Source organism: Grampus griseus (genome assembly GCF_964374135.1).
Source record: "Grampus griseus genome assembly, chromosome: 5".
Lineage (NCBI taxonomy): Eukaryota > Metazoa > Chordata > Mammalia > Artiodactyla > Delphinidae > Grampus > Grampus griseus.
The window spans coordinates 19,218,845-19,245,269 of NC_138998.1; the positions used below are offsets into that span (position 1 = coordinate 19,218,845).

The following is a 26,425-nucleotide window of genomic DNA, read 5'->3' on the forward strand; positions in this document are numbered from 1 at the left end:
GTGTATAATTAGTAAGACAAAAGTAGAACATTGCACCTAAATGTTAAAAATGGTAATTTTTGAGCAGGAGAACTAAATATGACATTTTTTTTAACTGCTTTCCTGTATTTCTTACAATAATCATGTATGTGAATAGAAAAATCCTATTATTAAAAAATTCTGTGTAAAATAATACATTATTTTAGTGTTAAAAGGAATGAGTTTTTTCTTTGTTGCATGAAAAACTTTGGAAAATTCAACATGGTGTATTTACTCCGTGTTGTGCAGTGGAATAAAGTGTGTTCTTTATCTTTTCATGGCAGGATATAAAATCTAAAACCAACAGTGTTAACCTATCAGTTGTATCAAAATTTAAATAGAAATATGTTTGTACTTATTCACAGTTGTTTTAAAAATAAATCAGCATCTATTTTAAGTAATGAAGATTAAATACATTACAGTAACATTATTTTAATGTGAATATAACTTTGCCAGATTTTAATAAAATAACAGTTTAGAGATACACATATATAGGTAGAATATATACTTTTTAAAATAGTAAGGCATATTTTATGATATATAATCTTTTTACCACAAAATACATATGCTTCTCAGATACGAAATAAAACTAATATGACTAGGAAGACTCTACTACCTGGGACCAGAATAACACCTTTACAAGTAGTTTAATTTTTATACATGACTTTAGTAACATCATTATACAAATAAGCCATTTAGCAGGCATGTTTTGGCAGTGTGAATCTATAAGACACTGGTTGAATTTCACATAAACTTCTGCAACCTGACAACTACTGCTTAGCAAGCCTTTGTATAAAGTGTGCAGTAGCAGGTACAAGTGGGCCCCAGTTGCTAATAGGTAAATAGGCACAAAAGCTTTGCTGCCCTTTGGAAGTTGGGCAGAGCAATCTTGAGCTCTGATCTCCTGTTGCTCCTCTCAAGTTTTAACATATTCTAAGTACCTTTATGTGGAAATCAAAAATAACGGAACAAGAGCAGACTGGGGAGATGGCATTTCTACCAGTAAAATTTTCCAAATCAACACACTCATCCAGTTTCCGACATCATTCTTTGAGTGGACATCGTCTATCTGATGCAAAATGTGGCTTTGCTTTGTTTAGTTGCAAAGGGAGAGGGAAGCTTTTGTTCAGCTTTTGTTTAGAAAAGTCAGTTCAGTACACATAATCGACTTTCTTAATTCTGAGAAGGAGCTCATGCTCATTTGGTAGTGAAGTGTTGTAGAGGAATGTTTCTCTTGCTCCATCTTCAACAAGATGACTTCACAGACAGGTTTCAAGTGTGTCACTCAACCTCAATACACGGGACAGGCTTCTTGGTAGATGAGCTTCCATTTTCTGAGGGGCGGTAGGAAAGTGTGCTCATTTTTGTGGACAGGGTTGAGTGGGATTTGGCCTTTGGGGGAATGTATTTCAGAAGCTGGAGAAAATGTTTTTTAAATTTTTTCCCCAGAAAGCCATAAAAGAGAGGATTCAGGCAATTGTTAAAATAAGCTAAGCAAATAGTGATGGGCATGGCGGTGTCGACAATATCTGAAATTTTACAGTCATGTATGATGCCCAACTGAATCAATACATCCAGAAAAGTGAATATTTGGTGGGGAACCCAGGAAAAGAAAAAGAAAAGCACAATTGCCATAATTATCTTGAAAATATCATCTTTTCTTGGTTTGTTCTTCTGAATTTCATAAGCCTTCTTTAGGGTCTTCCAAATAAGAGTATAACTTGTAAGAATGATCAGAAAAGGAAACAAGAAACCCAGTATATTCTTGGTTAGGCCCAGTCCTACGGGGAGGGTTGAATTTTGGGATTCGTAATGGAAAGCACAAACCGTGATATTGATATTCTCGATGAAAAATACATTGCGGTGGATTATAGTTGGCAAACTGGCCAAGCCAGCCAGCAGCCAAATAATGATGCAGGTGACTTTGGCCACAAGCATTGTGCGCCGAAGGCGGGACTTCATTGGGTGCACGATAGCCAGGTAGCGATCAATGCTTAGACATGTGAGTAGAAACACACTGGCATAGAGGTTGAAGCTGACGCTGGCTGAAGCGATCTTACATAGGTAATTGCCAAAGGGCCAGTGGTATTCCATAGCAGTGTAGACAGCCCATAGTGGCAAAGTCAGTAAAAAGCATAAGTCAGCCAGTGCTAAATTCAAAAGAAAAACACTGGCCACAGTCTTCAGTTTCATGTAAAAGTAAATGACAATCACCACCAAGCTGTTTCCAAATATTCCCACCACAAAGATAATACTATATAAAGTGGGGATCATGACAAATATGTAACTGTGCCTTCCAGCTTTGGGACAGTCCTCTTGGATTCTTTTAATACCATATTCGGTGGAAGAGTTGAGGATCATTTTGATCTCCTGGGTTAGCTGGTCTCAGACAGTATGCCAAATGCACCTAGAAAAAATACAAATGAAAAGGTAAAAAATTTTTAACTTCCAGTTGTAAATGAATAGGTTTATTTCTCAATCATTAATACAGTAACTCAACTTTAGTTTTTAGGAAAAAAAATAGATCATATTTTCTGGAGAAAAGCTGTGAACTGATAAAACCTAAGATTGCACATTTAAATTAAGTTTTGGAACATATTGCTTTTCTAGGAAATGATAAAGATCCTTCAGACAAGTAGACGTGGGGTCCTATGTGAATACTTATCTAGGTCCTTTGCCTTTTTTCTAGGAGTAAATCCTAGCTTCCAAATTGATTAGAAAAACATAATCTAAATTTCAGAAAATACTACTGAATTAAATTAGTTATTCAGAAAGACTTGAGTTTTTCCTGAGGCTAACTAATTTGTCTTTAACCTCAGAAATGTGACACATCCATATCTTATTCTATGAACCATTTCTTTCATATCACAATCTTAGGTAAAAAAATTATTAGCATCCTCCCTTAAGTGGTCTGAATAGCTGCCTCTAGGTTCTGAGGAATTGATTTAAGAGGGGATAAAAGGGAGGGCTCAAGGCTTTGGGGAACAGCATTCTTTCTGTGGTTTTCCAGGTCACTACAGGCAGTTACCACTTATTCTTTAACTTCCACCCCAGTCTAGCAAAAGGGCCTGAATCTCCTAACTTTTGTGCCCACAGTCCATTTCTGGAGTTAACTCTGAGGTTAACCGTTTGTCTAACAAGGATGTCAAATAAATAGATTAGGTCAGGATTATCAATAAAACATGTGTTTTGGGGCGGCTCAAGATAGCAGCAGCTTTTTAGGATTTTAGGAAGAATCAGACGCTCAGGAATGAGCTCCATAGAGACTTCTGCAAATATTTGCTCCAATATTTTACATAATCAACAATCAAGCCATTCATTTATGTGATTTAGAAAAGCATCATATTCTGCCCTAGACAAGAGTCTAACAAAAAACCCTTGGAAGGGAAGCTGAAGATGCTGTGAGGATAACATGGCAGGGTGTGGCACAGGCAGGCTCCAAGGTGAAGGCCAGCCCTAGGCACAGGCGAGGCTGGCCAGGCAGGGTAGTGGTGTTGGGTAAAGACCCTATTGCTCCACCAGGAGTGGGTCCCTAGATGAGCATGGGCGTGCTTTCCACTTGTAGCAGATGATCCTGGGTAAGGAGAGGAGCAGGAATAAGACATTAATAGTCTGCCCAGGATAGCTGCACTTGGCATCCAGGAGAGCTGGATGAACTCGCGCACTTAAGGTGGTGTCCATCTTGGTGCAAAGTGGTGCTATGAAAAGGATGAGTCTCAAGTAGCCAGATTTTAAGAGGTAACACTGGGAAAGAGAGGTTCTTAAGTGGCCTCTTTACCTCCCCCAAGGAGGCAGTTATTCTCCCTACCCAAGTTTTTGGCTCTATGCCCTCGTCTTGTACTCAAGACTATATAATCTAAATCCCTTTCTTCTCTTTTCATTCATGGGGGCATCAGCATCCACCAACAGGCAGATGTCACATCTGCCTTCCTGACTTGTGTGGGCAACTGGCTGTTCCATTTCTTGTGCTGCTTTGGCACTCTCGATGTAGGTTTTGACCTATATATTCCAATGGTATGTTGACATATCTGTCTTCTCCACTGGTTTGTCAGTGGCTTGAGGGTAAGGCCTGTTCGAAGCATCTTGTTCATTAGTATAGGCCCTGACACCTTCCTGGAAGCAGATGATAAATGTCTGGTAAATAAGAGAGCAAGTGGACAGATTGAATGAGTGAATATTATATAACTTAAAGCTACAAGTAGAGAGTATTGAGACTAATTTCTAGGGGCTAATGAAATCAATTTACATTCTGCTCCCAAAGAATCTGACAGAAAATACTCAGTGTCAACCTGGGCTTCACCTTGGATAACAAGCCAAAACCCAAACCCAAATCTAATCCCGAACCAAACCAAACCATACTGACAAAAAAATAAAAAACCTTGGCACTTTTAGAAATCTGTAGTTTACAAAACAGAAGAAGATAAAAATAAGGAATTACTTAGTAGAAACTAGGGCTAGGCTCTCAGGAAGGTTTGACCTACTTCTTCCTTACCCAGAAGGATTTCTCTACACTTTCCTGATTTTTTCAGTTTTTAAAAAAGTCGTAATTACTGAAATCATGCCAATTTAAAAGTATAAATTCATTTAGGTAAACAAATACTCTATTAAAAATTAAATGCTTCTTAAAAAGCCTATGAGCTAGCTGTCATTTATACCTTAAAGTGGATTAATTTACTTATTTGCTCTCCTTCTAACATCTAGTTGTGATAAGTTGTATTTTGCCTAGGAAAAAATTGGAAATGTCAAGGTTAAAGAATCTCAAAGATTAAAAGTAGCCTGGGTTGAACTGAAAATAGGGCAGAGTTAAATATTTGTTTCAGTTTGGGCATAAGGGCACTAAATGTTAGGAAGGAATAAACCGGATTCATTAGGATTCCTTGGGTGCCCTGAGCTTGGGTGCACAAGAGTAGGGAGGAAACTCTCTTTCCTCTCTTGACCTCACTTTGAGGGCACACAACTCTTGCTGGTCCCATTTTTTGTCTAGAGGGGGTAGAACTTTATTGACTAGGCTGGAACTATAACCATCATTTATAAAAGAATTTCAGTGGAAAAATTTGCATTTGAAAGGACCAATTTATAAACATGGTTTTGGACTCCAGTTCCTTCACATTCTGAGGTCAGCCTTTTCTTAAGTTTCCATCGATCCATATTGACTCATATTTAAAATGTAAAAGGTTGCTCTGAACACCTAGGGAAACATCCCTGGAAGTTTGAATGAGGTATATATTATTTTAATGAGTATATTATTTGAGAAACTCTGGGCATAGCGTTGAATATACTAACTGGAAGGACATTTTATATAAATGTTTCTATAAATAATGACCAAAACTTTCTATCTAGTAAGGCGTCGGGGAGAGGAATTTCAGGGAATGAAAATAGCAGGAGCAAGTACAAGAAAGCAGAAATGCAAATAGTGTGTTCAGCAGGCAGTCATCCATTCGTTCCATATTCACTAAACACCTACTATGTGCTGGGGTCAGGGATGCAAAGTGAATAAAGTCACAGTCCTTCTCCTGCTTTGGATGATTTGAGTCTAGCTGGGGGAACAGGAGCCTTAAAGCCAAAATTATCTCCACTGTGTTGAATACTATACCATACCAGAGGCATGTGGAATGTTCTGTATTTTTCACTGACCCAGCTTGATGGTGGGAATGTCCAGGAGTTATCAGGCACATTTCCCAGAGATGGCACTTGGACTTTGGAGGATGTATGGGAAACAGAGTGGTTAGAAGTTAAAGGCAACCACCTGGCCAGCTAAGGTGGAATAGAGATTTCGTTATTGCTTGAACTTTTCCCTCCTTATAAATGTCTGAAGCTTCATCTATGGGAAACTGCTCTTGTAAATTTACAGATATTGTACAACCTTCCAGGCAGGGGTGTGGGGTCTGAATGTGTACTGGATGGGAGGGTGACACAGGCCATGCTGGTAGGTAAGAAATATTGTTCTCTCAGTCTGCACTGTTGCCACTCATAGGCTTCCCTAGAGAAACCTGGTTCTTGAGAAAGAGAGAAAATGGAACGCTTATGATTGGAGTCACCTTAGATTGATGATAAACAAGTGGTAAAGAGTAGGGTGTTTTTCTCTTTGAAGCTTGAAAGTATGCTATTTTGGTGAGCAGCTGAAGGAGAGAGAGATGTGATCTCCTAGGACACCAAACTTTTGAGTCCCAGAAAGCAGCTACTTTTCTGTTTCATCCTGCTTCTTCTTCCAGTAGGGTTATAAGCAGGTAGGATACTGATTAGAAACACAGGAGGATCCACCTCTCTCTATTTCTGGGTCTCACTGTAGCTTTTACTCAGGCTCTGTGGTTTACATGAATTCCACAACATCATTTCCTCTTGAGGTAAACAAGATGGAATTTGGAGTCAAAATGCTTGTAATGGAATCTTCCTTTACCACGTACAAATGTGTGTGGCTCTGGATAAGTCACCCAATTTTTCTCTGAACATAAGCCTCAGTTTCCTCATCTGTAAGAAATGGGAGCAATGATTCTTACTGCACTTAATTATTGTAGTAATTAAATGCAATAACTTGAAAGTACTGGGCCTATCTTTCAAATAGTAAGTGTTTAATAAATGTGTTTTATTTGAATCTTTACTATTATTTTTTTGAATGCAAGGCAAGTGCTGACTCAGCCATGAATCAAAAAAGCATGAGAGATTTAAAAAAAAGGTTTATCATTGGTAAGCTTTTGCCATTAAAAGGCTAAAAATACCAAGCTGTTTTTCTTTCAAAGTATGAGTAAAAAATAATCTTAAGCAGATGAATAAATATGCCATGAGTCAGGTGGGAACTTTCAGTCTGCTACAAACACAAGGTTGGTTCACGGTGGCCACACCACATTTATCTACTGCTTGCTTTAGTAGGAGTTACCTTTCATTCCGTGACAGCTTCCCTGGTTCTTAAAAACGAACCTAAGAAAGAAGATTTTCTTTTTTTCTTTCTTTTTTAATTGTAAGAATATTTCCCCAAGACTTTTGATTAGAATATTAATACCTCCTTAAGCTTTTAGGCAAGCCAAAACCAATCTAATTAAATTGTTCATTACAAGCTCTTTTTTTAATGAGTTTGCAACCTGAAGAAAAAAAAATACCCCGAAGTTTCCTATGATAATAAAGAGAGAACTAAACAACCAAATAATTATATTTTAGGATAATCTATCAAAGTATCTTTCTTTTTTAAAAAATTCTCTTTAATTTTATTATCTCCTTTTATTTATTTTTAAAAATATTTATTTATTTGGTTGCACTGGGTCTTAGTTGCAGCAGGCGGGCTCCTTAGTTGTGCTCTGGGGCTCCTTAGTTGTGGCATGTGAACTCTCAGTTGCGGCATGCACGTGGGATCTAGTTCCCTGCCCAGGGATCGAACCCAGGCCCCCTGCATTGGGAGCATGGAGTCTTAACCACTGTGCCCCAAAATATCTTTCTTAAATATCAAAAAGAGTAGGCCAGTGTTTGTTATTTGCCTGAAGTGCTGGACAGCTCAATACACCATCCTGTTCAAAAGGCATTCTCTTTATTGCTCCTATCTTATAATTCAGACATTAGAAAGCAACTGTTTCTGCTCCTGTGTGTTCTTCCCCTAGTAATGAATGAGGCATTCTACAGGGAACAACTGTTAGTATCCATTTGTGAATTCACTGAATCATAGAAGTTGGCATTCAAATTTTTAGGGTTTCTACTTGTTTCTTTTTCAAATCCACTTGTTCTTATTTCTTAACCTTCTGTTCTTATTTTATGGGGTCTATTTCTACCCTTATCTCCTTAACCGTTCTGAACATCTGTGTGTGAAAAGCCCCTATCCAATTGCTTTACTATTTGTAGTTCTTCAGGTATAAATTCTATTTGTTTCATCTATAGACGCTGTTACTTGGCATTTGCCTTCATTTTAGGTTTCATAATCTTTGCGAGTTAATCTCTAGTAGGAATTAACTTCTTTAGTAGGCCTGAGTGGATGGCAGTGGTGGTAAAATTTCTGCTTGGGCATACAACACTCACTTGATCTGGAAAAGTTTTAATGCCAATTCTCAGCCTAGTTTCCAACCCCTTACTTTGCAGATACTGCAGATTAGGCCCTCTACCCATTCTCAAATTTTTGCCCGTCTACAGAAGTTATTTTAGCCTTTGGTCACAATGGGAAGTAATTTTCCAGTCCTGGCTTTAACCAGGAAACCCAGTGTCCATGGCCTTCAGTACATGAGCTTAATGGCCTTTACTTCCATTCTGGTAAAGTCATTAGAACTCTATCTCAGCTGTGTATCTGGTGTTGGTTCTTCTCTGGCTCCTGTGGTCTCAATTCTTATATGGAGCTGTAATGGGATATTTTATGTATTTAGAGAAAAAAGGTAATATCCATGATTGCTTAATCCATTATCTTCATCTTGACTGGAAGTTGCCCTACACATTATTTGGTGATAATGGTTAAGTTTCTTGGATCCAATAAGCTTTGAAGTATAGTCTTGTCCCTCTTCTTGCGCTCCCTGCCCCATCCTGACCTTTGATGAAGCATCCAGGCCTTTCTGGGTGACACTTTCCTCCAGGCCCGTAATGCTGGCAGCCATGACGAAGGGAGCATGGCAAAGAGCCTGCATCATAAGGCAGGTGACCAGAATTACTCTCAAGTCAGATCCACAGGAGAATGCAGTGCTTTTGGTCAGCAATTCCCGCCTAACTTCTCTACGTTAAGTACTTTTCTTGGAGATGATTTTGTTTGCCTCTGCAATTCCCAGATTAATCTTTCTCTTAACACAAAAGATATTTTATTAAAATTATTAATGCCATACTAATTACATACTTAAGATTCAATCTCTTCAAACTTAATGAATGCAAGTGTGGTATGTCTACGTGGTAAGTAGTGGTGTCTGGCCCTCTTCCTAAGTCAATGTCATCCACCGTGGCCTGCCCTCACAAGAAATGAAAACAGCGCAAGCTACTTTTTTATTTCTGCTCATACCATATGTAACCAACTGTAGTGACGGTGGTTAAATATTCTGTCATCCTCAACCAGTCCTCCCCTTTGCTTTGTCCAAAACAGCCCAAGAACCTAAAGAACTCAGCTTTAAGAAAGGAAATTCAGAAATTCCTTCCAAGTCAGGGTATAAATTTCAAGGAAAGTAAAATATTAATCCTAAATTTTTGCTTCTTGGAAATTATTCAGTACTTTAATATCTAATAATATAACACTAAACTACAATTAAATTTCTCTCCACTCGAGAAGCTCCAATTTATCATAGATTATAGTTTAAACAAGTCAGTTGTGATGAATATCCCAAGCTCGCCAAACAACTCTCTTCATTCCTATGCTATTTCCTCCCACTCATGGCTATCCTAAACTCTTGGCTATTTCTGTAGTATGATTTTTTTTTAAATTTCAGAAAGGAAAGATAGGGATGAAAGATATGTGATTAAGTCTAACCAGGTGCTTAATAATCTTCCTTTGACGCACTGGTGTTAGTAGAAAATAGTCTTTTTATGTTAAATATAGAAGGCAATGGAAGGTTCTTCAGTGAGTTTAGAAAGAGTAGTGTTCCAGAGACTAGGAGAAAAGGAAAATAACATCTAACTTGGAAGAAAGCTTGTACATACATGAACCCCTGTCCTTTACTACTTCCAACTTCCTCAAATTTATGGACTCATAGAATCTCCCTGAGGGAATCATAACCACATTTCGAAAGATCAGTATCTTGGCCATCAAGGTGGAGGAAACCTCTTTTTTTTTTTTTTTTTTTTTTTTTTGCGGTACGCGGGCCTCTCACTGTTGTGGCCTCTCCCGTTGCGGAGCACAGGCTCCAGACGCGCAGGCTCAGCGGCCATGGCTCACGGGTCCAGCCGCTCCGCGGCATGTGGGATCTTCCCGGACTGGGGCACGAACCCGTGTCCCCTGCATTGGCAGGCGGACTCTCAACCACTGCGCCACCAGGGAAGCCCCCTCATTTTAAATATATGGCTTTCGGAGACTGTTTACAAGCTTTTCTTTTTCTAAAGATGAAAAACGCAGCTCCTAGGTGGGCATCTCAGTCAACAACAGCTGCTTTATCCAACTTGTGAACAAAAGCCCAGATTTCATCTGTGAAGCCACTCCACATTTGCCTCTTTGAGACTTTAAATCGGGAGCAGACACTGCTTATTTCTTTTCAAATTCCACTTTAAGGGGTATGAGGAAAGTTATTGGGAAGGAAAGGATGCACTAATTAATTTGTACCCTTAAGAAATGATGATAATAGTATAGAATTATGTATTATGAGTTTTATGTTAGAGGTTATGGCATATAACCATATATGGTATATGACATGGCAATTCATTTCAGATTAAAGTTTTTACTGTTATGCAAATCAGATAACCGTAAATTTTAAATGAAGCTAGAAGGATTAAATATTCAGTATATTGTACATGTTTCCCCAAATTACCCAGTGTCCTAATTGAAGCAGAAATATTCTTTGGATGATAGTCTACAAATTGGTCCTGCACAATGTGTAAGGAGACTTGGGTTCTAATTTTGGCTTTCCCACTCACTAGCAAGGTGACCTTGAACCAGTCACTTAGCTTCTCTAGGTTTCTGTATCGTCGGGGAGCTGGTACATGCTTCAGAAAATCTCCTGAAACACTGAAATTTCATAATCTCTCTTCTGAATAGGTATACATCTTTTGTATACAATCTACAAAAGATATATATTAGGTAGGTATACAAAAGGTATACAATAATGGCTCGACAAGTAGAAATTACCCAATAAATCATTAAATCAGCCAGCTATTTGTTTGTCTATTGATACAGATATTATTAGTATCACAATGAGTTAATAACATTCTGTAATTAAATATAAAAACTCTTTTTTATTTAAAATGAAATGAAAAGAATTTTACCTTTTACTGAAGATGAATAAAGAAACTCTACTTAAGCTCATTATGTTATAGTGACAGTGCGTTCCCCCCCACCCCATTTTTTAGATTAACTATTAACCCAAAGAAATGTTTCCCCAGCAGAGCATTTGGATAGCTGGTTGTGACTCCAGGTTGATGAGGTCAAGATTATAGGTTTGGACGCCATCTAGACTAGCTGTTTTCACTCCATTTATGGTCAAAGACTATGAGCCTCTCAGACATCCCTTGTGTTATTCACTGGCAATTCCAGGTGAAAGGGTAAAGACAGATTGATTCATGGCTGCAAGTCAAAATTAAAAGTATGCCCTGCAGTTAGGGAGTCAAGATTATATCATCCTATGAAAAAGGTGGCACAATATGTTATTGTTAAAATAACTTATTCAAAATGAACCTATTCTCAGATTCTCTGTGGGGAAAATACAACTTTTTAAAGTTTAGCATATACTCAGAGTGGTTCAGTTGCCCAGATAAAACATAGAGGTGAGGGCAGAGGAACCTCACAGTAATATACTATTTAGAATAATACTTCAAAGTATTATATTGTCAGTGTTTTGATGAGCTAAATGGACTTTTGTGCCAAGAAAATGAATTCTGTAAGGGTTATGTCCATTTGATTTTTATCACAGTTACATTTTTTTTCAAATACAGTTTTGTATACTACTTTTAATTTTGCTTTTTACATTAAAATGTCATAAAAATGGAGAGAGATTAGAATGGTTTGACAGAGAAAGCACTGGAATAGAGTCCTGTCCAATGGCTTGTTTTGTCACTAAAATCATACATAGGTAACTTAATCTCTTACTTTGTTATCCCTTAAATATTACAAAGTATTTGGAATGGGAATACCAATACCTGTTCTCACCTCTATTTCATAGATTGTTAAAGTTAAAAAGTGAGGTCTTTGGAAGGTATGGAGACACTTTGAAAATATAAGCTTTCTATAATGCAAGGCTAAATGAAATGAACTTCATGAAAGAAAACTCAGAACTTCAAAAGATTAATGGAATTTTTTCATTCAGAAATTCAGCAGAAATATTTTTGATTATTGTAATCTAATGCTTTTGCTTCAAGAATTGTAACAAGGTACTTGATTAATGCTGAAAGGTAAAATGATAAGATATTGTATAGCTTCTACATTTACATTGTAGCAGCAAATGTTTGTGTACAACGTGGGACCCTCAGGCTAAATCTGATTGACAGATATATTTTCTTTGGCCCCCAAAGTGCTTATAGCTTTTGGGATTTGAATACTCTGTGGTTCACTAATTCCCACCATTCTCTCTTTTCTGATTCTTTAGGTCAGTGCTGTTCAAAAGAAATACAATGTGAGCCACATATGTAATTAAACATTTTCTAGTAGCCACATTAAAAAATAAAAAGGAACAGGTGACATTAATTTTGGTAATATATTTTATTTAACCCAATATACCCAAAATATTGTCATTTCAACATGTAATCAATATAACAATTATTGAGATATTTTACTTTTTTTTTTGTACCAAGTCTTCAAAAGCCAGAGTATAGTTTGTTTCCAGCACATCTTAGTTGAAACTAGCCACACTTCGAGTGCTCAGTCACCACTTGGGGCAGGCCACTGAACTGGACAGCACAGCACATGTGCTTCCCTCATGTAAGTCACCTACCTAGCCCTTCTAGCAATGGTCCTGAAAACGTGGTCCCTGGAACAGCGGCGTCACCATCACCTGGGAATCCCTTGGGAATGCAAATCTTAGGCCTCACCGCAGACCTACTGAATTAGAAACCCTGTGGGTGAGGTCCCACAAAATTTTAATGAGCCCTCCAGGTGATTCTGATGCATGCTAACATTTAAAAACCACTGCCCTACTGGCATCTTCATCTGTAACCCTTGCTTATGTGCTCTGTGCCTGTCATGACTCATAGGCAAAACCAAATACAACAAACGACAAAAGTGCCATCAGATGAAATGTTTTCATTTGGCCCCTTTGAGGCATTAAAACCTGAAGAAATAGGACAAATTCCTAAATGCAGCTTGAGAATTACACATTGAACTCTGTATTTCAGGATTGGAGTAGCTAAGGGGAGCTGAACAGGAGTCATCTAGTCAAATAACCCTTGCACCTACTCCTAGATGTCTGGAATTTCTTTAACTGGGGTGGGGTGGACGATACCCACATCTATACCCCCATTAGAACCAAGATCTACCTGCAGGAGAAGACATGCTGACTCAGGTGAGAGCCAGAGTTAAGGCCGTGGAAGAGCGTGGTGCTGGGAACCAAAGACCTGAATCAAGTACACGATTTACCTCTTACGAGCTATGAAGTTTTTAGCTTTTCACCAAACCTACGACTCATCTTATTCATCTGGAAAATAACGATAATGAAGTTCATGATAATGATGAAGTGAAAAATTATCTGTCCAGTCTGGCTCACAATACCATTGTGAACATCAAATGAGATCATGTATGTGGAGATGCTATGAGATCCTGTAGCTTTAAGACTTTTGTTAGTGTTATTAAAATCCACTGTGGTATAAATGACCAATTTTTCCCTTGCAAGCAAATATGGATAAGAAGGATTGGAAAACTGCATGTGATTCTGGAAGGAGAAGAAGCTAAAGGACCAGAAAGGGGTGGAAAGGCTCAGAGAGGGGCTTGAAGGCACTGCTAGTGAGCTTCTTGACCAGTTTTTCCAGCTCTAATCATGTTCTTGAATACCTATATAATTTTAAAATATAAATTACAGTGATACTACACCACTGATTTTAATAAAAAAAAGTTTAGACCATTCTATCTCCCATTATTTACCTCTCCATTCATTTCTATGTGGGGCTACTTGTGTTCTCTAATTAATCACCCTGTGATAAGAGGCACGGATGCTGGGCCAATAAAAGGTAAACAACACTTTGCCAACTGAAAAATACGATGAGATACCGGTGACTGCTGCTTCCTGTGAAAACTTCATTAGCAATAAATGAGTTACCAGATGTCACCTATCAGATTTGAAATTAAAATATATTCCCAGTATTTGTGTGCAGTCTGAGGAGGACAAAAAAATGAACTGTTTCCAAGAGAGCTGCATAAGATAATGCACCTCTTTGCCTTCGATTGTTTGTTTCTCCTCTAAACGTAGAATAAATGCATCCCTTGGTTTGTACAGGGGAAATATAGCTTTTTTGCATACAAGGTTATGCAGTGAAGTGGCACATTACTCATACAGCAGCAGCCCTTTAAGGACAAGGTGAATGTTTTCAAACATTCTGTACCACACCAAGACCACCATCTCCTCTTGTTTTTAACTTTGCCATAGCAATTTCTGTCTTTTGTCACCTTCACTTTCAGCAAGCAATTTCTGCTTTTATTACCAACAATAAAACTGTTCAACTCAGCAACTGTCAGCGTTGCCTCCATTTTTCCCCTGTTAGTGCTTCCTTTTTTTCATGAGATATGAAACCTCTCCTCTTGTTCTTCTGGCTGGCTAAGCCGACTGCGTTCTGGTCCTCAAAGGCACAAGCCTCTGATCGGAAAGCAACTGTGGTTAAGGAGGAAATCCCACAGTAGGATATCGGACAGCACACTTTCACTTGAGCCAGCAGAAATTTCAAATGATAAGCCAGTGTGGTAGAAATATCTAACACTCTCTAGTTTTTATAAACAAGTTTTTTGGCAGAAGAAGTCCCATGTTCCTTTGCAATTTCAAAATCTCCACGGTTTTTTCGTTCCAACTAAAGACCACAACTGTTCAAAACTGTTTATTTCTTTTCCTCCCTAGTTTATTTTTGTTCTTATCTCCTGTGAGATAGGTGAAACATAAATCAAATTAAAAGGGTGAACTTAATCACCCTCACTCCCAAGAAATATTTACACAGAATTTCTTTACACAAAAAAATTCCCCAAAGCACTTAAAAGCTTATTTCTGGGTCATTTACTACTCATCAGATGCTGGGGATGCAGGATCTACTGCCCTTTGACCTTCGCATAAAGGAAGCCAGAACATCTTTGAAATAATTAGCTACGTCAATGGGGAAAATGTCAATTTAAACTTTTTAGCTGCATAACTTCAGCACAAAGTTACACACAAGTGTTCAAATAAACTTATTGTTTTATACTCTTCTGTGCTTCAGCTGGTATCTGATTCACATGGGGGACTTATAATAATAGTGGCTCAATATTAACAATAGGAACATTTATGATTAATTGAATGCTTACTATATGCCAAGTATTGTGCTAATTGCTTTCATCTCTGTAAGAGCCCTGTTATGAACTGAATTGTGTCCCCCCAACCTCAAATTCATACATTGAAGCCTAAATCCTCAATGTGACTATATTTGGAGATAGGGCCTTTAAAGAGGTAATTAAGGTTAAATGAGGTCACAGGGTTGGGGCCCTAATCCAGTAAGATTGGTGTCCTTATTAAAGGAAGACACACCAGGAATGTGCTTGCACAGAGGAAAAAAACATGTGAAGACAGTGAGAAGGTGGCTGTCTTCGAGTGAAAAAGAAAGGTCTCACCAGACACTAACCCTGCTGGCAACTTGATCTTGAACTTCTAGCCTCCAGAACAGGGAGAAAATAAATTTCTATTGTTATTTTGTTATGGCAGTCCTAGCAAACTAATACAAGACCTATGAGGGAAGACACCATTATTCCCACTCTTCAGATGAGGAAACTGAGGCTTAGAGAGCAGGTCCTTACATTTCTGACATTCTAAAGTTTCGAGGTTCAGTTCTTTTTTTTTTTTTTTTTTTGTAAGGTCATCTCTATATACTCTGGTTAAGTGCTTCTCTATCAGGTAATTTTGCCCTCCAGGACATTTTGCAATGTCTGGAGACATTTTTGGTTCCGATAATGGGGGAAAGGGAGGAGGGAGTGTTACTAGCATCTAGTGGGTAGAGACCAAAGATACTGCTAATCATCTTACAAGGCACAGGATAGACACCTGCAGCAAAGAATTATCTAGTCTAAGATGTCAGTGGTACTGATGTTGAGAAATCTTTCTGGTCTGGACTTTGTTTTTTCCCCTTTCAATTCTTGATGACCTGTAGTTCTTATCTTTCGTGGAATAAGTTAACTATACAGTCTGTTTTATTGGTGGTATTATATTCATATCTTCCCAGGGAAACTATAGATCCCTCAAAAGATAAAATTCTGTCAGGTAGCCTTTAAATGTTCAAGGTCATGCTGAATACTTAGTAGGGGCTCTAATATTGTGAGTTGACTAAATATCTGTTGTGTCAGATCATTCTAGAAATTATCCTCTCTAAGTATTTTCCAGAATTCTAGGATTCTGTACAAGAACAATGGAAGAGAGAATTTGAGCTTAGATTCATTATAAGGGCTTCTAAGGATTTGATGGCTCTTATAGTAACTCCAAGGTTGCCTCTGGAGGAAGGCAGCCACCAGGTCCGGAAGTCAAACCCTGCCCTCTGGTGGCGTCACTGCCATAGGCAACTGCTGTGTCAATCTGAGTCATTAGTGTCTAAACTGACTGTACAATATTTGAATGTAAATTCATCTTTGCATTCACATTAGGCTTTTTTTCTCTACACATTGAATGTAGCCTGTCATCAAGGCTCTAATGAGAATTAAATCAAGTAGAGAAAAGTAAGAGAGGGATAAGCATACCTAGTTAGAGAGGGATAAACATACCTAGTTACAAATGATAATCTCTCCCAGTTGTCAACCAAAGAGTTTCAGTTACTTAGTTTGAGTCTCTGCTACTTGTCTCTTCTGCCCAACTGCTTTACTGATCCATAAGGGCAATGAGTAGTTGTTTTTGTAGCCGAAGAACATTTCTGAAAAAAAAAAAAAAGGGTTTCTAAAGGACCAATATTAATAGAGTTCTATGACCAAAATTTTAATTGTTTATTGGTTCCTGTGGTATTTTTCCCTACAAATTTCTTACTGACTAGTTCTAGAAGAAAAGCACCATTGTGTTTGAAATACCAGCTAAATCTGAGGAAATTATACTTCCCCGAAACCATTGAGGACTCTGTTCTCTCACTAGGAAAACACTGCTGTACTTCTTATCACAGAATGCAGCCTTTTCTGTATACTGATGCCAAATGGGTAACATTTTAGTGGGACATTTGAAGTTGTGATATGCAACTCCATGGGAGACAAACAAGGTCATTCAGAAGGTCTTCTCATTGAGAACATCAGAGCTTTCAGAAGACTCAGGCAGCCATTCCTGGATAATTGGGATAAAACTGAAATAAAGAAAAAGCCCATAAGGTTCAAAAATAAGCAATCAGATGGAAACACTCAGAATTAGGAAGTTAAAAGATATGGTAAATGCTGATTCTGAATCTTAATATATAAAACCAATAGTGGTAAGTAAAAAAGCAACATAATTTAAGAAGTTGAAGAGTAGAAATCAGTTGATTGCAGGGTTTAACAGAGGGAAAAAAAAGACTGAGAACAAACAGTAGTCTGGAGCTGGGGGGTGGAGGACTTGGTGGCTTTTTCTTTGCCATTCTAGAAATTGAGACCTTAGGCAAATCATTAAACCTTCATTGGACCTTGCTCTGACCAATGGGAATGAGATGATAAAGCCTCGACCTCGCCCTTGTAAGAATGTTGTAAGATTCTATGTTTAAAATAATTTCCTCAAAAGATAATTTATTGTACTCATTCAGTGTGAACAGACTATACACCATAAAACAAGTTTAATATATGGCTGAAGTGGAAAGCTGATCTATATATCAAGAGGTATATATTCAGTACTTAGAATTTTAAAAGGGAACATTACTTTAATTAACGTTAGCAGAGTGTGGTGGCTGGCAGGCATCATGGGAAACAAACCGTAAGCTTTGCAGTCACAAAGGTAAGATCCTGGCTCAACCTCTGACTAATCTTGTAACTGGCTAATTTACTCATCCTCATTGAGCCTTAGTGTCCTCATCTTTTAAAACAGGATAAAAACTTGCTGTTAACATGAGGGTTAAATACAACATGGGGGAAAAAAGATTGCCATATATTAAACACTCAATAAATATCTATTTTTACTATCATTTTATATATTCTCAATATATATTCATATGTCCCCACCAAATACTAAGTGAATTACCCCATAAATTTATATATATGTATAAGTTGTCACATTATTACACATGGCTAAGAAACAGATTGGCATGATGTTAGAGCTCTGTCAATACAATACAGTATGGTGATACAATTTGTTGTTAATCCCATAAAGCAATGTAAAGGATCCAGGAAGGATCCATTTTTAAAAGAAGTGAAAGTATGAACACCTGAAGTGTAGATGATTTTAAGAGTACTTTAAGCTGGAGGGGGGAAAATACCATACTATAGACCTTTGGTTGATGAAGCTTACTTATACTAATTAAATGGCAAAAATTTCCTTCAAAGCGTAGGATTGAGAGAAAAAAATATCTTTGCCAAGAGCCCCCCTAGTATTCATATGTCTCTTCCTTGAATTATCTGACTTAACGTGGTAATTGTTGTTTTTTAATATGACTTCTAATAATTATAAAACACTGTATTATTTCTGGTAATAACATTTTTTTTTTTTTTGCGGTACGCGGGCCTCTCACTGTTGTGGCCTCTCCCGTTGTGGAGCACAGGCTCCGGACGCTCAGGCTCAGCGGCCATGGCTCACGGGTCCAGCCGCTCCGCGGCATGTGGGATCTTCCCGGACCGGGGCACGAACCCGTGTCCCTTGCATCCGCAGGTGGACTCCCAACCACTGCGCCACCAGGGAAGCCCCTAGTAATAACATTTTTGATTTTACTTTATTACTATATAAAATAATGGAAAAACAAATTAGGCTAAATATTTTTGTACTCAGAATAGAGCAGGCAGATTTGTGCAGTTCATTAGAACTTTGTGAGAATAACATAGTATGCTAATAATTTTGGATATGAAGAGGTTCTGATACAGAGAAAATATGTCTAGGAATCAGTCTGTTTCAGTAGGCATTGTTATATGCATGCTAACGATCCGCTTAAAAGCCATTCTCTAGATAAATAACATGCTTCATGTTACATCAACAAATTAAGATGTTCTCTTTACAGAAAAAGTCATTCTGTAACTATGGACTTTCGATTTAGGTTTGGAGTGTAGTTTTGTCTCAGTGTAGATCAGGAAGTCACAGAAATTTCTGCTATAGAAGGAAATTTAGGGGTCATATTTATTGCTTTTCTTCTTGAGAGAAATACAGGAATATATATGTACGCCCTTAGAGACACCAGGGGAGGCAGAGACAAGATGGTGGACAGGAAGAACTTGAGCCCACCTCTTCTCACGAAAACACCAAGATCACAACAAACTGCTGAACAACCATTGACAAAAAAGACTGGAACCTACCAAAAAAGATATGCTACATCCAAAGACAAAGAAGAAGCCACAGCGAGACTGTAGGAGGGGCACATTCGCGATACGATCAAATTCCATACCCGCCGGGTGGGTGACCTACAAACTATATGTATGCCCTTTGTCCCTGTAAACATACACAATTACGATATTCTAAATGGGGTCTTGGTTGTCAGGCTACCCAAGCAAAGTCTGTTTTAACCTAGAATGTAGTTGAAATATTATTCTCTACAGTCTTTTGCTTTTATTGAGACAACTTGAGTCAGAGATTCATAACATTTTACTGCTGGAATGGGCCCTAGAAATTACATGCTTCAGGGTTCACATATTTAAATACTAATAGGGGCTGGGAGCAACAGAGATGGGTGAAGTGGGTATGGTGGTGGACCATGGTGGTGGACACTTCCCCTTTCTCAGAGGAGGTGGGGACGGGGATTCTTAATTGTGCCAGTCGTGATCAGGGGAAGATACAGGCTGATTTTTTAAGATAAGCTGGAAATTTCAAATTTTACATGGAGTATCCTATTTTGAAATATTTTCAACTAAAGCAAATGAGAAAAAATCAACACTGCGTGGAAGTAAACAGAACTCTTTTGCAGACCAAATTTGGTCCAAGGGCTGCCAATTTACAACTCAGGATCCAGGCCTAATTTTACAATTAAGAAAACAGACTTCGGGCTTCCCTGGTGGCACAGTGGTTGAGAGTCCACCTGCCGATGCAGGGGACATGGGTTTGTGCCCCGGTCCGAGCGGCTGGGCCCGTGAGCCATGGCCGCTGAGCCTGCGCGTCCGGAGCCTGTGCTCCGCAACGGGGGAGGCCACAACAATGAGAGGCCCGCGTATCGCAAAAAAAAAAAAAAAAAAAAAATAGAAAACAGACTTCAAGCCCCAGCAAGATGCTGCAAACCCCCATTCCAGTGTTTTTATAATACACTAAATACTTGAAGTGTGCTGTTGTTAGACATCCCCCATTCCATTTCCACATTCAACAATAATCCATGACCAAGGAGTAGCAGGTAGTGGGAAAACAAAGAGATATGATGTGATGAGGTATTACCCACCCCTGCTCTCATGAGACTAGCCTGGTGCAGAGTCTGAGAACTGTCTCAGAATGGCAGCTGGTACTGCACCTCCCCGCTTCTTTGATCTTGCCAGCAACTTACCTTTCCTTTTTATATTTTGGTAAAGATACTGTTATGTTTTCTAGAGCTGTTGTTGCGTTTCACTAAAGTGATGTCTCCACGCGGGTGAATACAGCACACAATCTGTGATATTTGGTTCTTGCACATTATTTTAACATCTATTCAAAAGGTATCATCTAGTGCCCAAAAGACGATCAGTAGTGAAAGGGTCTGATGCCATTTCATAGAGCCACAATGACCACATGGCCCTGGTTATATAACTGGTGATGAGGTGAGATTTTAAAACATTTTCAGTAAGTGCTGAAAAATACTTATTCTTGAAAGCTTCGTTGTCAAGTAAAGTGTTTCTAAAGTGAACTGTGATGTTCCAAGCATGAAATTATCTACGTATTTGTGTTGCAAGGCTACGTTTGTGTTTTTGATACTTTTTTTCTAAATTCATTCACTGCAGGTTTAGGAACACACACACACAAAATACATAGAGAGACTATATCTGCTGTTAAGTGGGTACATTGACTGAGGGCATTACACAGGATTAATACTGGATGCATATGGAACATTTCTGATGAACAGTAATATTTGGCTAGCATATACATTTCTTGGAATTCTAGCCCTCATAAAACTTCCTAGACAAGTAAATTGATTTTTTTTTAGCTTGGTTGGAAAAATAGTTTAATTCTCATGAGCATATTTTGAATTCTGTAAAAGGACAACATGTACATTTTGGTTAATTGTCTCATTGGCTGGAAGAACACAGTTCATGGTTTTATACATAGTGCCTTGGATGGGAAGGATGGGGAGCTTCAAAAGTATCAATACTAACTTCCATTTTAATTGTATTTTGGGTGAAGAGAACAAATTTCATGCTGTTTCAAACTATAGAGTTTTCATGTGAGATGGAAAATCGAGATGGAACATGGTGGTCTGATGATGTAAACTTGCTTATAATTCGGAAGGTGCCACGTTGAGGACTGCTAGTAGCTACTCTACTGAGGAGTCCATGCCAGAGAGGAGTGTCAGTCCATGGACAGTGATGCCATCTGCTCCACGAGCCAGAGAAGGGCCTCGGGGGTGGGGGAGTCAGAGTGGGTTGGGAAAGGGCCCATGTGGAGCGCCTTTGGGAAGTCTGTTGTCTTCATCTGCTAAACCCCTCTTGAAAGGAAGTATTCATCTGGGAATTTCAGTATTAAGCAAGTAGTAAGTATGAGGCCACTGGGATCAAACTCATGATCCAGGGAAGAATATGGTGGGGGCAGTGGAAGGAACATGGTCATAGTGTCTGAAGTCTTGGTTTGAGTTTTCAGCTCCAGAAATTCTATTTCAGACATTTGAATATTGTCCATGTCTCTTCAATATGTTCAGACCTTCCCCTAGCTTCTTGAACATATGGAATTCTATCATCTGTGTCATTACTAGGTCTGTTTCTATTAATTGATTTTTTTTCTTTTTATGGATTTTATTTTCCTGCTTCTTTGCATGCCTGGTAATTTTTGAATGGATGCTAAGCACTGTGAACTTCACCTTGTTGGATATTGGATGTTTTTGTATTCCCATGTAAATTCTCCAGCTTTGTTCTGGGAAGCAGTTACATTACTTGCAAACGGTTGGATTCCTTCAGATCTGGCTTTTAAGCTTTGTTAGGTGGGACCAGAGAAGCATTTAGTCTAATTTTTTCCTATTCTTGAGGCAAAACCCTTGTGAATATGCTACCTGATGTCCCATGAACTATGAGTTTTACCCCTCAGGCTCGTGGGAACAACAACTATTTTCTGGCTCTGGATAATCTCTGTGGAGTGTGCCCTCTAATCCTTCTGGGTGATTACTCACATGCACTGAAACACAGGGAGGACCTTTCAGATTTCCACGCTCTTTCTTTGTAAAGCTCTCTAGTGTCTGGTACTCTGCTCTGTGATCTCTAGCTCCTTGCGTCTCTGGACCCCAGCTCCGTCTCCACAGCTCAGGGACACCTGGGAGCTCCTTCTGGATTATCCTTTCTGAGCCCTGGCTTGGAGCTTTCTCCAGGCAATGATGTGGGGCTCACTTCATTTGTCTTCTATCCCTCAGAGACTACTGTCCTTTGTTGCCTGGTGTCCACTGTCTTGAAAATCATTGTTTCTCATATATATATATTCATATATATATTCATATATATTCATATATATTCATATATATATTCATATATATATAATATTTTAGTAGTTTTTTTTGGCGAGACAGTAAATCTCTCTCACTCCATCTTGCCTGGAAGTAGAAGTCTCTGGGTTTGAGTTTGACCTACATCTTATGTGCTATTTAATTTTGGAAGAATTATTTAGCTTCCTCCTCTTCTTTGTCTATTTATGAAATAGGGATAATAATATAATGATTAGGCAATGGGGTCATATAGAACATGTTATAGTCTATAAGATAAGGCAAAGGAGGGACTTTCTTGGTGGTCCAGTGGCTAAGACTCTGCACTCCCAATGCAGGGGACCTGGGCTCTATCCCTGGTCAGGGAACTAGATCCCACATGCTGCAGCTAAGAGTTCACATGCGGCAACTAAAGATCCCATGTGCCACAATGAAGATCCCGTGTGCTGCAACTAAGACCCAGAGCAGCCAAATAAATAGATAAATATTAAAAAAAAAATTAGGCAAAGGAGCAGCCATACGTTGAGAGTGGACTTTAAAACAAGACCTGCATGGGGTGCACCTCTTTCTCCCTCGCAGAAATCACCCGAGCTCTTTTCTCTTGCCCAGAAGGGATACTTGCCTTATTTTTTTGCCCTCATACCAACTAATGACCCTGCCCTTTACCTTGTGGACCTGCTGATGAAGGGTCTATAAGCCAAAGGCCACTTGTCTCCTCTCAGAATCCATGGGGCAAAAAACCAGTTTATCTGAAACATTTTGCCAAAGCTACACCACCACACAACTGTAGTACCTCAACAGAGTCTATGTGACTTGTGGTTAAAAAAATCGATTTTTTTTCTTATTTACACCATAATTTAAAATAATCATGTTCGCCAAATTCCTGTGAAGCAGAATGCATAATACTATTAATTGAGAACATCTGTGCACAATTATAAACAGAACTCATTCAGCTTATAGTTAGTACTTTAACATTTGAAAAGAAAGTGTTATTTTTTTAAGGGAAAGATATCTTTCTTCTGCCATATTAAAATTCCAACTTACTAAAGTAGTAACGTTAAGTGAAAAAATAATAAAATCTATGGCTTTTTTTATTACATGTTTATTTAGGCCAAACCAGTATGAGGCGGCTAGATTAATTACTTTTATACTGTTAAGTACTATACATAGTTAATTATTTCATCTAAGTCGTGTCTGAGCCAGATCTGTGAATTACTGTTCATGCAGGGCAATGATGATAATTTATGTACTCCCTCCATGCTACAGCCTGGTAATATACTATTTTTGATTGAAACTGGATGTTAAAAGTTTGTAGGAGGCTTTTCAAGACTACCCCATGACATAAGTTCTAAAATTATGGATTTCAAAATTCAGCTTGATAACATGCCATGATAGGAACTTATTTGGATGATGAATTTTGTCTGAGAAATGTTTTTCCCATATTTTACTCTGATCTGTTGACTCTTAAGGGTTTCAGCTCGTGCTTTTTATTCTGCCTGATTTTACGATGTGGATGTCACCTTGGGCCCTTAGTAGTTTTTCAGCATGCACAAATCCGATCTCAGGCACTCTCCCAGTATGGCTAATCAGGTATTTAATTGTGGTTACAAACGCCTAATTACTTCAAGTGCTAGAGAGGTGCTCACAACCACCATGAACTCACCACACTAAACAGATGACACTGAATCCATTCTTAAAATGTAAGGTCAACTTTACAATACTTGAATAACAGGTTCCCAGAGATTTTTGTACATAGTCAAGTGAAAGAGAACTTTAAAAGTTATATAAAGTCAAAAATTAAATTTTGAGATGCCATTGAAGTAAAAAAGAAGAGAAAGATGAAGAAATCAGTGAAACACAGTGTAATAAAAAATTAGAGATGTTAGAGCGTCTCCTTGCTCCTCCCAGCTGTGGTCCTGGATGCCAGTGTCAGCATCACCTGGGAGCTTTCTAGTAAAGCCATCTCAGTCCCCATTCCACACCTACTGAGTCAGAATCTGAATGTCAACAAGATTCTCCAGGTAGTTTGTGTAGCTATTCATGTTTGAGAAGCGCTGGTCTAGAGAGACATTTAATAATCACCGAAGCTTGTGCACGGATCCAATAGTTTGCACCTCATAGAGATGGAGAAACACCCCAGACACTGAGCCCCAGTCCAGTGGAGTGTGGCTGTCCCCATGGAGAGAACCTGGGAAAGGACAGGCAAGCAGTGGCTGTGTGAGATTCTCTTGCATTTTCACGGGGAGCCCTTGGAGTTTAGAGGAAGAAGAGTCTCATGGAGGCAAAACTGTGTGCCAAGGAAAATGAAATCTATTTTTACATAACGCAGATATCTGCCAGCTCCATTCATATAACAAGTGAATTGGACATTAATCTTTCAGAGGAAAACCAATACAGATCCAGACTTCTTGCTGGGACTTTGATGGGAGGGGTCCTTGCTTGTCTTGGGAGAATTGAGAGCACCTAAAAGGGTGGGAAGTGCTCCATCTTCCCTTGTTGCACAGTATTACCTTTTTTTGATTTGTATGAACTATGTGAATTTTGCATTGTAATTGTAACTAGCAACAGTTTTTCCTCTTTAAAATGCAAGCACCTGGGCTTCCCTGGTGGCGCAGTGGTTGAGAGTCCGCCTGCCAATGCAGGGGACCGGGTTTGCCCCGGTCCGGGAAGATCCCACATGCCACGGAGCGGCTGGGCCTGTGAGCCATGGCTGCTGAGCCTGCGCATCCGGAGCCTGTGCTCTGCAACGGGCGAGGCCCGCGTACCGCAAAAATTCAAAAAAAAAAAAAAAAAAAATGCAAGCACCTGATGCACAATTTCCTCTTCTTGCAGAGGCTTTCAAACTGTTCAACCACTAGAGGTCTGTATTACCTATTTAAAAAAATCATACCCAACTGTTTGAGACTTTCAGCTCTCAATTTCAACACCTAGTTCTATGTTTTAAGATTTAAAATCTTTTAAAAACATAACACCAGGGAATAAAAATCACACTTTAGGAAATGAAGGAGAAAAGCTAATAGGCACCCTTTCATTCAGAAGGGTACCAAGTCTTCCCTGCTCTGTCTAGGAGACAGTACACCTTCACACTCAGAAACCCGGAAATCAACAGCCAGTTACAAGTCCAGGGAACAAATTTATCTTCTGTAAAGTAGTTTTTCCTCCAACATATTTTAAGATCTCTGTGTTTTAACTTTAATTCTTAAAGCATTTATTTTCCTATTGCAACAAAAGAAAAGTTAAAGCAGTGTGATTCGGTTTAGTTCTTAAAACACCAATCTGACTACTTTTATGAAGGTTTTTAAATAAGAATTTCTTGTTGATCCAAGATTAGACTAAAACTTAATGTTCTTTCAGGCTTAATTTATAAGGCTTTGCTGCAACTTTATAAACCAATGCATGAGCCTGGGCTTGCCTGATTAAAGCTGTAATAGTGGCGATGATTGCCAGTGGTAGCGACTGCAAGTTGCGTCTCCCACATTTTCACTGGGTTCCACGTTTGCCGGGAATTTTTCACTAGCATAGTGCATTGGGGTCTGCCTTCTGCCAGCAGCAGCAAAGGCTCTGAGCCTTCCAGAAATGGAAAAAATGAGGTGTCCCATTTACTGCATACCTGATTAATAGTGATGAAACCTTTCCATAGCATTATAGAGCAGGCCTCCTAAAACACCACACACTCATATATTCACATACTTAAATGAAATTGTTGAAAATACTAGAGGTAAAAAAACGGTAATTTACTGAGTATGTATTGCACCAGGGGTTTGGGATTTAGATGCTGGATTTTCATAGATTCTAATTACCCCCGAGTTTGGAGTAAGTGTCTACATTTGTTGCCAGGCAAGGTGTAAAGCTAAGTGGCTCCCTTCTTTTAAAAGGCATTATTGCATAATGTTCCTGGTCTGTAACGCCTCCAGAAGCATAAGCAGGTCTAGTGTGGCTTCTCTCT

At 38.7% G+C, this 26,425-nt stretch overlaps 1 protein-coding gene across 1 annotated transcript in view; it reads right to left on the reverse strand.

The window, feature by feature from the left end:
• Positions 1–474: 474 nt before the first annotated feature.
• The window catches only part of AGTR1 (angiotensin II receptor type 1), a 44,749-nt gene continuing 18,798 nt past the window's right edge, over positions 475–26,425 (reverse strand). Inside the window, exons 3-4 of the mRNA XM_082654792.1 lie at positions 16,523–16,668; positions 475–2,425 (exon numbers count right to left, since the gene is read on the reverse strand). Coding sequence (XP_082510918.1) covers positions 1,300–2,379 — 1,080 coding nt within the window. The 5' untranslated portion in view covers positions 2,380–2,425; positions 16,523–16,668 and the 3' untranslated portion in view covers positions 475–1,299. The remainder of the gene's footprint in view (positions 2,426–16,522; positions 16,669–26,425) is intronic.